Raw genomic sequence first — 12,171 nt, 5'->3', positions numbered from 1 at the left:
ATTACAAAGGCAGAGCAGAGTCATCATGGCTATTTGCCATCGATAGCCTTCTCTTCCATTAATTCGCCCAATCCTTTTCTAAAGCCATCTATCTTGGTGGCCATCACTGAGTCCTGAGACAAGGTCCTTAGCAGATGCTGAAAAGAGTGCACCTTCCTGGTGCCAAGAGGCACAGAATCATAGAATTGTAGAGTTGGGAGGGACCACCAAGGGCCATCTAGTCCAACCCCCTCCAAATGCAGGAATCTCAACTACAGCATCCACGACAGATGGCCATCCAACCTCTGCTTAAAAACCTCCAAGGAAGGAGAGGCCACCACCTCTTGTGGGAGTCTGTTCCACTGTCAAAACAGCTCTTACTGTCAGATCGTGACCATTCGATTCCTCGTTGCCGCCGTGTGGAGCTATTAATACAGGAGGTCGCGGCTCGTGTTAGCAGTTGGCAGATTGTTTTCTGAGTTAAATAGAAGAACTGTCGGGCGTGGGGGTGGGCAACGGCAGCCGAGAACGGCGACTTTTAAGGAAAAGGAGGAAGAAAACAGGATGGCGTGCAAGGATGCAGAGACGGCTTGGGCGGACTTTTAGTAACGGATGCTGTTGTGACGAAAGAGCCTCTGTGGGAGGCTTGGAGGCGATCCCAGGAAGCCTAACACCGCGGCGCTTCGAGGAGGACAGCGCCAGCTTTGTGTAAAACGTTGCCTGGTCTGTTATGTACCTGCCCAATAAAGTGCATTGGGCAGGAGAGGGCCTCCTACAGATGCTTTCTTTATGATGTATAGGCCTTTAGGGATGCGGGTGGCGCTGTGGGTTAAACCACAGAACCTAGGACTTGCTGATCAGAAGGTCGGCGGTTCGAATCCCCATGACAGGGTGAGCTCCCATTGCTTGGTCCCAGCTCCTGCCAACCTAGCAGTTCGAAAGCACGTTAAAGTGCAAGTAGATAAATAGGTACCGCTCCGGCGGGAAGGTAAATGGCATTTCCGTGCGCTGCTCTAGTTCACCAGAAGCGGCTTAGTCATGCTGGCCACATGACCCGGAAGCTGTACGCCGGCTCCCTCGGCCAATAAAGCGAGATGAGCGCCGCAACCGCAACCCCAGAGTCGGTCACGACTGGACCTAATGGTCAGGGGTCCCTTTACCTTTACCTAAGCCTTTAGGGTGTGGCCCCTGCCATTTGCAACTCCCTCTTGTTGCATATCAGAACCAGAAGCTGCCTTATACTGAACCTTACTCTTGGGTCTGGATAGCTCAATAGTGCCTGCACTGACTGGCAGCAATGGCGCATTCCCAGCCCAACTGGAGATGATGCTAGGGATTGAGCATAGAACCTTCTATAAGCAAACAGGTGCCCTTCGCCTTTGACAGGGTTTGCCACCTGCCCAGGCCTGCAGCAAAACAGGCTCTTTCAGGAGTGCATCTGTAAGCTACATACACCTTTCGGCGGGTCCCTGAATTCACCCTGGCCAATTCAGATGTGCAGGGTCCCTTTATGGTAAGCCAGGCCCTCTTCTAAAATTATGTGATAATCTTATAATTATAAGGTAAAGGGACCCCTGACCATTAGGTCCAGTCGTGATGGACTCTGGGGCTGAGGCGCTCATCTCACTTTATTGGCCGAGGGAGCCGGCATACAGCTTCCGGGTCATGTGGCCAGCATGACTAAGCCGCTTCTGGTGAACCAGAGCAGTGCACGGAAACGCCGTTTACCTTCCCACTGGAGCGGTACCTATTTATCTACTTGCACTTTGACGTGCTTTCGAACTGCTAGGTTGGCAGGAGCAGGGACCGAGCAACGGGAGCTCACCCCGTCGCGGGGATTCGAACCGCCGACCTTCTGATCGGCAAGCCCTAGGCTCTGTGGTTTAACCCACAGAGCCACCCGCGTCCCATAATCTTATAATTACGCAATAATAATAATTAGGGTGCATTGCAACCCAAGATCTCCGCACGTCACCTTTCACCTGGATCTATTTTCTGCGCGTGTCAATTCCTTTGGAGTGAGCCAAGTTGCTTTTTCCCCGGAGTTCTCCTTGTACCTAGCAGAACTTGCACCCCATTCTCCCAAAACACAGTTGGAAGGGATCGCCCAAGGTGATCTGGCCCAATCCACTGCAATGCAGGAAGCTCCTTGTGCTTTCAGTGGGCCTCAGGTTCTCAAAATTATAATAATAATATAATAATTTATTATTTATTCCCCGCCCATCTAGCTGAGTTTCCCCAGCCACTCTGGGTGGCTTCCAATCATGTGTTAAAAACAATACAGCATTAAATGTTAAAAACTTCCCTAAACAGCGCTGCCTTCAGATGGCTTTTAAAAATAGGATAGCTGCTTATTTCCTTCATATCTGAAGAGAGGGCATTCCACAGGGCGGGCGCCACTACTGAGAAGGCCCTCTGTCTGGTTCCTTGTAACCTCGCAATGAGGGAACCGCCAGAAGGCCTTCGGCGCTGGATCTCAGTGTCCGGGCAGAATGATGGGGCTGGAGACGCTCCTTCAGGTATACAGGACCGAGGCCGTTTAGGGCTTTCAAGGTCAGCACCAACACTTTGAATTGTGCTTGGCAACGTACTGGAAGCCAATGCAGATCTCTCAGGACCAGTGTTATGTGGTCCCGGCGGCCACTCCTAGTCACCAGTCTAGTTGCCGCATTCTGGATTAATTGCAGTTTCCGGGTCACCTTCAAAGGTAGCCCCACGTAGAGCGCATTGCAGTAGTCCAAGTGGGAGATAACTAGAGCATGCACCACTCTGGCAAGGCGGTCTGCAGGCAGGTAGGGTCTCAGCCTGTGTACCAGGTGGAGCTGGTAGACAACCGCCATGGACACAGAATTAACCTGGGCCTCCATGGACAGCTGTGAATCCAAAATGACTCCCAGGCTGCACACCTGGTCCTTCAGGGGGACAATTGGGTCTCCGGCTGTTGTTGGGGCTACAGTTCCCATCATCCCTAGCTAGCAGGGCCAGTGGTCAAGGAAGATGGGAATTGTAGTGCAAAAATGGCTGGAAACCCAAGTTTGGCCTAAATGGCTGGTTTTGGGGCTGCCTCCTTTTATTCCGATTGGCCCCTGTTGGCACAAAGGGTGAGAAGACTCCTTTTCAGTGGCTCAAAAGCTCCCCTTTCATGCTGATTGGTCGGCCCTGGGATGCTGGAAGCGGAGACCCTGCTACAAGGGGTCTTTGAGACACACACCCCGTGACCACAGACCACTACCCTGCTGATGAAGAACAGTGTCTCAGCTGTCTTACGGCCTGATTCCCCAACCCCCTCCAGTACGCACCTTCCTCCTTGGCCATTTCCTGGAGGCAGAAGTAGATGACCCTGGCGCCAAGACTGAAACCGATCAAGGTAACCGGCCGCTTGCCCTGGAAGGGGAAGGAACAGAATGACAGAACTCAAACAAGCTTAAAATCTCAAGCTCCCTGCCTCGAAAAAGCAGTAACGATTATGACCACTTGATAGTGAAAAAGAAAGAAAGGTTTTGCCTAGTAATAATAATAATAATAATAATAATAATAATAATAATAATAATTTATTATTTGTACCCCGTCCATCTGGCTGGGTTTCCCCAGCCACTCTGGGCGGCTTCCATAAAAACCAGAAATACATTAAAATATCACAGATTAAAAACTTCCCTGAACAGGGCTGCCTTAAGATGTCTTCTGAATGTCAGGTAGTTATTTATCGCTTTGACATCTGATGGGAGGGCGTTCCACAAGGCGGGTGCCACTACCGAGAAGGCCCTCTGCCTGGTTCCCTGTAGCTTTGCTTCTCGTAATGAGGGAACCGCCAGAAGGCCCTCGGCGCTGGACCTCAGCGTCCGGGCAGAACGATGGGGGTGGAGACGCTCCTTCAGGTATACTGGGCCGAGGCCGTTTAGGGCTTTAAAGGTCAACACCAGCACTTTGAATTGTGCTCGGAAACGTACTGGGAGCCAATGTAGGTCTTTCAAGACCGGTGTTATGTGGTCTCGGCGGCTGCCCCCAGTCACCAGTCTAGCTGCCGCATAGCTGGATCATGTCCTGGAAATTCGGTGATGCTTGCCTACTTGCTGGGGCCTTTGACATGATCGACACGACAGAGAGACTGTGTTTAAACTGTGTTTTTGTTTTAGTGATGTATTTGCCACCCTGAGCTCCTCTGGGAAGAAATTCATCAGCAGCAATGATTTGCGGTGGGTTAGACCAGATGCCCGTTGGGTGTCTTCCAACTTGACAATCCTATGATTCCGTAGTGACTAAAACATAGCTTACCATACAGATGTTAAGAGTCGTAATTCCTCACTCAGCCATCACCTTAGGATGGTCATAGCCCTTCTCAGAATAACCTACCTCACAAGGTTGTTGTGAAGATTTATTGGTTGGTGGAGAACCGTGCATGCCAACTTCAGCTCGTTGGAGAAAAAAAAGGATGAGCTACAAATGCAGTAAATAAAATGAAATTGATGGGCCTAAGTTAGTCATGCCCATTAATTTCAGTGGGTCTATTCTGCATAGCACTAACACTATCACCGCGATAAATGTTTCCCCCACGATTCTTTCTACATGATCCTTTAAGTGGCGGATTGCTGTGGACTGGACCTGGGCCCTTATTCCGGTTGTTGTTGTTTAGTCGTGTCCGACTCTTCGTGACCCCTTGGACCAGAGCACGCCAGGCACTCCTGTCTTCCACTGCCTCCCGCAGTTTGATCAACTCATGCTGGTAGCTTTGAGAACACTGTCCAACCATCTTGTCTTCTGTCGTCCCCTTCTTCCTTGTGCCCTCCATCTTTCCCAACATCAGGGTCTTTTCCAGGGAGTCTTCTCTTCTCATGAGGGGGCCAAAGTATTGGAGCCTCAGCTTCACGATCTGTCCTTCCAGTGAGCACTCAGGGCTGATTTCCTTCAGAATGGATAGGTTTGATCTTCTTACAGTCCATGGGACTCTCAAGAGTCTCCTCCACCACCAGAATTCAAAAGCATCAATTCTTTGGCGATCAGCCTTCTTTATGGTCCAGCTCTCTCTTCCATACATCACTACTGGGAAAACCATAGCTTTTACTATACGGACCTTTGTTGGCAAGGTGAACCTACGGATAAGCAAATTTACTTACAGTGGTACCTTGGATTAAGAACTAAATTTGTTCTGGAGGTCCGTTCTTAACCTGAAACTGTTCTTAACCTGAGGTACCACTTTAGCTAATGGAGCCTCCCGCTGCGTGATTTCTGTTCTCATCCTGAAGCAAATTTCTTAACCCGAGGTACTATTTCTGGGTTACCAGAGTCTGTAACCTGAAGCGTCTGTAACCTGAAGTGTCTGTAACCCGAGGTGCCACTCTATTTATTGCGTTCCTATTCCACCTCTCCTTCCAAGGAGCTCAAGGTGGCTTAAATTATTCTCTCCCCTTCTTTCATTCAATCTGCACAACAACCCTGTGAGGTAGGCTAGGCTGGAAGAGTCACCCAGTGCGCTTCATGGGCGAGTGGGGGATCTGAACCCTGGTCTCCCAGGTACTAGCAGATCCAGTGCTCTAACCGCTACACCTCACTGCTCTGCCAACTGAGCCAGGACCCCCTCTACTACAGAGATCCCACAGAGATTTTTCCCAGCTCAGGCACACTTAGACTTGGGCTGTGACCATCAAGCCACCTTCCTACCTGGTGCCGGCTGAGCAGAATTCGAGCCAGGTGTTTGCCGACCTCAGACGAGCGGTGGAGGCACACTCCCCAGGGGTTATCAATCACGCTGGCCACTGTGAGCAGGGAGGCGGGTAATGCGAGTGCAGTGACGATGCCTGGAGGGTGGGGCAGGGGAGAGGAAACAGGACAGCTGGAAATCAGATGTAATACAAATGTAATAGGATTTTTGCCAGAGTCTGCTGTCCCTATTGAGGGCAGCATCTACACCGATTCTAGTTCTAAACCGCATTGAGGTTTCATTACAACCAAGCGGCATATAAACCTTTTGAAATGAAGAAAATAAAACAGATACAGTCATACCTTGGGTTACAGATGCTTCGGGTTGTGTTTTTTTGGGTTACGGACCTGCCAAAACCTGGAAGTACTAGAACGGCTTACTTCCAGGTTTGGGCGGTCGCGCATGCGCAGAATTGCTAAATCGCGCTTTGCTGTGCGCAGAAGCGCTGAATCACAACCCGCACGTGCGCAGATGTGGCGCAGCGGGTTGGGAACACTGCAGGTTGTGAACGTGCCTCCAGCACGGATCATGTTCGCAACCCGAGCGTCCACTGTAGAGTCCTGCATATTTCTTCCTTTGAATTTGTTGGGGATTATTGTGTTGTCTTTGTTTTTAATTTTATTATGTATTTTGTGGGGGGGTTAGATACTGTAATTTTATGTTGTGAACTGCCCTGAGATTATTATTATTATTATTAATAATAATAATAATAATAATAATAGTTTATTATTTATACCCCGCCCATCTGGCTGGGTTTCCCAGCCACTCTATACAGGTATGGGACAGCGTACAAATTTTATTATTAATAATACAGTGGTGCCCCGCAAGACGAATGCCTCGCAAGACGAAAAACCCGCTAGACGAAAGGGTTTTCCGTTTTGGAGGTGCTTTGCAAGACGAATTTCCCTATGGGCTTGCTTCGCAAGACGAAAATGTCTTGCGAGTTTTTCCGACTTTTCCCTTTTTCTAAGCCGCTAAGCCGCTTATCCGCTAAGCCGCTAATAGCGCTAATCCGCTAATGGGGTTGCTTCGCAAGACGAAAAAACCGCTAGACGAAGAGACTCGCGGAACGGATTCTTTTCGTCTTGCGAGGCACCACTGTAATAAGGACTAGGAACTTGATTTTCTTTTTAAAAAAAGAAACGTTAAGTATATCTGGCTAGCCAAGAGTCATGGGATAATCGAGGCTTCAAACTGAAGTAACTGAAGGAGGAGCACAGAATAATCGTGGGAAAATAACCGCCCAGAGTGGATGACCGCCAACCACTTGCCTGATAAGACAGTGAATTTCAGCGCTTCCTGAGCCACGACGTTGACTAATCCATTCAGCAAAGTGTCAAGTGTGTTGCCCAGTTCCATCAGGTACTTGCTCTCCCAGGCTAAGCAATACTGTTCTTTGGACTGCAGCAGGCTGCTCCAGGGAGCCGTGAAACTCCCTAAAAGTAGGAAGAAAAAGTTGCAGACACAAAGAATTAATAAGACACAGATGGGAAGGGGGAGGTGCAGAATCCATGCATAATACACACTTCCTGAAGCAGTAAGCGGGATGAAAAACGCAGCTGCCTTTCAAATGTCATGCTCTCCTGAATTTTGCAATGCAGCTCTTTAACAAATATTGTGTCTACACAGAAAGAAGTGTTATCAGGGAAACAGGCACACAGAAATAGGAATTGGGGGGGCATACATAATGCATTATATTATTGGGGGGGGGGAACCGGCCTGCAAAAATGAACTTATTAGGCAGAAAGTGTGTCTTAAAGAAGACTGTTCCCCAAAATGCAGGCAGATTTCGGTGCTCTTTAATAAATGCAAACTGACACAGGAGTGGGATGTGCTGAAATCAAAGACTGGAAAGGTGAGAAATGGGGAGGAAGCAAAATGGGAAGATTCAGCCACCTTCTGATGCAAGCAGGTGTTGCATTGTCATGGCCGTGGATAAAATTTTATCTGTTTATTTATTTAGAGTTTCAGTGCCCTGCTCTTCAGTCCCAAAAGCTCCCAGAGTAGCTTAGGTAAAGGTAAAGGGGACCCCTGACCATTAGGTCCAGTCGTGGCCGACTCTGGGGTTGCAGCGCTCATCTCGCTTTATTGGCCGAGGGAGCTGGCGTACAGCTTCCAGGACATGTGGCCAGCATGACTAAGCCGCTTCTGGCCAACCAGAGCAGCGCACGGAAACGCTGTTTACCTTCCTGCCAGAGCGGTACCTATTTATCTACTTGCACTTTTGACATGCTTTCAAACTACTAGGTTGGCAGGAGCTGGGACCGAGCAACGGGACCTCACCCCGTCTCGGGGATTCGAACCGCCGACCTTCTGATCAGCAAGTCCTAGGCTCTGTGGTTTAACCCACAGTGCCACCCGTGTCTCCCCAGAGCAGATTACAATCAAAACAAGACAGTCCCTACCCTGCAGGTTTGCGATCTAAAAACCACGACACACAAGGGAAAACAGACAGCGAGGGAAGAGGAAAAACCAAAACTCAGGCATCAGTTTCTAAACAGTTGTTCCTATAATGACTAGCTGGCACAGTTCAGGGACAGGATGTGCCAGATACAGCTGTGCTTTTGGCAAAGTTGATGGAATAAGTCTTCTGCTTCCCATCTCTCCCAATGAGGCCATCTGATGGGATGGGTGCCCTCAGATGACAGTTGCAGGGAGAGGAGGCCTGAAGGGGCTGGCCTGTCACAGCAGAGCCAAATTAGGGAGCCCTGCTTCCTATTTCTCCCATTGCTGGAATGTCTATCCTCAGATGATAGTTGAAAACCCCCTACATCAGGGGTCAGCAAACTTTTTCAGCAGGGGGCAGGTTCACTGTTCCTCAGACCTTGGGGGGGGGCTGGACTATTTTTTTTTTGGGGGGGGAACGAATACCTATGCCCCACAAATAACTCAGAGATGCATTTTAAATAAAAGGACACATTCTGCTCATGTAAAAACATGCTGATTCCCAGACCGTCTGTGGGCTGGGTTTAGAAGGTGATTGGGCTGGATCTGGCCATTCAATTCTGATAGGTTGGTTTTCCTCCAACTCTGCTTTAACACATTGGTGTTTTGTTTTTGTTTTTTGTTTTAAAAACCCTTCATGTTAGGATAACTCCTGAGGTGTTGCAGTTTTGTGGTAGGGTATTGAACCAGGTTGGGGACGCGGGTGGCGCTGTGGGTTAAACCACAAAGCCTAGGACTTGCCGATCAGAAGGTCGGCAGTTCGAATCCCTGCGACGGGGTGAGCTCCTGTTGCTCGGTCCCTGCTCCTGCCAACCTAGCAGTTCGAACGCACGTCAAAGTGCAAGTAGATAAATAGGTACCACTCCGGCGGGAAGGTAAACGGCGTTTCCGTGCGCTGCTCTGGTTGGCCAGAAGCGGCTTAGTCATGCTGGCCCCATGACCCGGAAGCTGTACGCCGGCTCCCTTGGCCAATAAAGCGAGATGAGCGCCGCAACCCCAGAGTCGGCCACGACTGGACCTAACGGTCAGGGGTCCCTTTACCTTTATTGAACCAGGTCTTGAAAGATCATGCCTGCGCTGTGCACATTAGTGCTGGGAGCAGATTCCTACAAGGCAAAGGGCCAGCAACATTGGGTTGTAAAGTGGTGCTGGGCTCCTCTGCTAAACTTCGAAGCACATTAACACCTTCACCCTTTCACCCAGGAGCTTTTCCCCACGGCTCATGGGACACCGCTTGTTATTCAGAAAATAAACTGGTGTGAAAGGCAAATGGAAATAGACCGTAAAAAATAAATAAAACGTCTTTGTTTTATAAAGCAAACAGGTTTAATGAGAACAGCGTCCTTGCGAGACTTAAATAGGAAAGATTCCACACAAGCAGCAGAGCCAGAACATTTGCTAAGACAAGAATCTACCCCAGGGGAGAGTGTGTAGGGATCAGAATGTAAGATTCAAGGGCCGCATGTGTTTCCAAATGAAAACAATTCCATCTGTTGCACCCAGGAAAACTTCAAATCTTCCATTGCTACCGTGCCAATCTCACCCACAATTCTGCCCCCTGCCAGGCTTCTGCCGTGCCACTGGTCGTGCTGCTGTGATGCTATGGAATCTCCCCAAATGTTGCTGGTGGTGTTGGGGACACCCTCAATTTCTGAGATTCAGGCCGTTGCAGATGTAGCCCAAGTGGTTGAGAGGGAGGCAGGCGCCAGAAGGTTTGGGGAGATCCCCAGTGTTCACAAAAGTACAAATATTTTTAGGAGGGAAAAGGCTAAGTGTGTATGTGTGGACCGGGGGGGGGGTGCCCCAAAGCAGCCTGACGGGGACTGAGCATGCTCAGTAAGTCGCGGAATGTTGATTTGTTACAGTGGTGGCGGTAACCAAGAAAGCCAATGGGCTGAATGCCAGGAATGCTGGACTGGGCTGCCCCACCGCACGCTGCAACATTTTTGCTGCAGCGCTCCCCTTTTGCTTGCCTCTTCCTTACCGTATTTGCCAGTCGTGAGCCAGCCGGTGATGGCTATGGTGAGGTGGAGCTGCCTCCCTTCCGTTAAGGGCAGGAACTCAAACTCTTCAATGGCCCCCACGCGCTTTTTCATCTTGTAACCTGAACGGGGGAGGAAAACAAGAGCCCCTCTTAATAGCTTGCCCTTTGTCTGCAGGCCTCCAGGCCAAGCTGCATAAATGGACATCGGGCTCCACCAATAAGATCCGTCGCCTGTCAAACCAACCACTCCCATCTTTACATTGCACAGCGAGCAATGATTTAAGAGGCCAAGCTGCGGAAATAGCCAAACACATCTGAAACAAGTAACAGCGAGGAAAAACATCATGGGGACCCAAAGACAGGGCTTGGGTCACACATTCACCGCTGCCTGTTGTATCTTTTATTTGCACAGCGACTGTGGACATAGGATTTCTCTATTTATTTTTAAGGCAGGTAATGCCCCTAGGGGTGGGGATCAGGGGCTGGCTTGCCCTCCCTGCAAATTTTGTAAAGCAAGGAGCATGGTTTGCTAAAGTCAGTTTTGCATGACCTACTTCTTTTTTTCAATGAGACACACAGTTTTTATGTACTTTTCGTGTTTTTACATTGTAAACTTCCCTGTGAATCTCGGATGAAGGGCAGTATTATTTTTTTAATTTTTCTTGGCATGAGCTCAAATCTCCTAGGAATCGCCAACAGTGTGACGCGGCAGCTAAAAAAGCCAATGCAATTCTGGGCTGCATCAATAGGAGTATAGCATCTAGATCAAGGGAAGTAATAGTGCCACTGTATTCTGCTCTGGTCAGACCTCACCTGGAGTACTGTGTCCAGTTCTGGGCACCACAGTTCAAGAAGGACACTGACAAACTGGAACGTGTCCAGAGGAAGGCAACCAAAATGGTCAAAGGCCTGGAAACGATGCCTTATGAGGAACGGCTAAGGGAGCTGGGCATGTTTAGCCTGGAGAAGAGGAGGTTAAGGGGTGATATGATAGCCATGTTCAAATATATAAAAGGATGTCACATAGAGGAGGGAGAAAGATTGTTTTCTGCTGCTCCAGAGAAGCGGACACAGAGCAATGGATCCAAACTACAAGAAAGAAGATTCCACCTAAACATTAGGAAGAGCTTCCTGACAGTAAGAGCTGTTCGACAGTGGAATTTGCTGCCAAGGAGTGTGGTGGAGTCTCCTTCTTTGGAGGTCTTTAAGCAGAGGCTTGACAACCATATGTCAGGAGTGCTCTGATGGTGTTTCCTGCTTGGCAGGGGGTTGGACTCGATGGCCCTTGTGGTCTCTTCCAACTCTATGATTCTATGATTCTATGATTCTATGATTTTATGATTCTAGGAACTTAGGAGTCTGGCTGCTGGCCAAAGGGAACTCACTGACTCCAGCATCCTGTTCTTGCAGTGGCCAACCTGGCAGTCTCTCCCTGAGCATGGAGTTTCTGCTATCACCCCCGAAAAGAAGAGCCCTGCTGGATCAAGCCAACGTCCCATCTAGTCCAGCATCTTGTACTCACAGCAGCCAAACCAGATGCCCCAATGGGAAGCCCAGAATCAGGACCGGAGTGTAGCTGGCATTCAAAGGTCCCGCCCACTTTGTCCCCCCCCCCCACACTCTGAAGGTTGCCCAGAAAGGTTCCTTCCCCCTACAAATATATGCTGGAAATGTAAAGAAAAAGAAGGTACCTTTTATCATATGTGGTGGAATTGCAGTGTAACTTAAAAAAATTCTGGGACATGATATTTAATGAAATGAAAAAAATGTTTAAAATAACATTTCTTAAAAAAAAAAAACCAGCAGCTTTTTTATTAGGAATTATAGGTACTGAGATTCCAAAAGACCAGAGGAAACTATTTATGTATAATACAACGGCCGCTCAGATGCTGCTAGCCCAGAGATGGAACGAAGGGACAACCCCAACCAAAGAAGAATGGCTAATCAAGTTGATGGACTATGCCAAAATGGCAAAGTTAATTGGGAAGCTCAGGAAGCAAGAAGGCAGAAATTTTAAAAAGAATGAGAAATGTTTATCACATATACCGTATTTTTCGCTCTATAAGAC

General features: G+C 48.9%; 1 protein-coding gene across 3 annotated transcripts in view; it reads right to left on the bottom strand.

Moving 5' to 3' along the window:
• Positions 1 to 12,171, bottom strand: part of TMCO4 (transmembrane and coiled-coil domains 4) — a 44,290-nt gene that overhangs the window by 11,084 nt on the left and 21,035 nt on the right. For all 3 annotated transcript variants that reach the window (XR_014158748.1, XM_081871013.1, XM_081871014.1), the window contains exons 8-11: positions 10,104 to 10,223; positions 6,946 to 7,110; positions 5,635 to 5,771; positions 3,279 to 3,363 (exon numbers count right to left, since the gene is read on the bottom strand). Coding sequence is in view for 2 of the 3 variants with exons in the window: in XM_081871013.1 (XP_081727139.1) it covers positions 3,279 to 3,363; positions 5,635 to 5,771; positions 6,946 to 7,110; positions 10,104 to 10,223 (507 nt within the window). In the remaining variant the exon portion in view is untranslated. The remainder of the gene's footprint in view (positions 1 to 3,278; positions 3,364 to 5,634; positions 5,772 to 6,945; positions 7,111 to 10,103; positions 10,224 to 12,171) is intronic.

Source organism: Podarcis erhardii (genome assembly GCF_964252035.2).
Source record: "Podarcis erhardii genome assembly, chromosome: 7".
Classification (NCBI taxonomy): domain Eukaryota; kingdom Metazoa; phylum Chordata; class Lepidosauria; order Squamata; family Lacertidae; genus Podarcis; species Podarcis erhardii.
The sequence above is the reverse complement of the archived record's forward strand: the minus strand, read 5'-3'. Positions and strand labels throughout refer to the sequence as shown.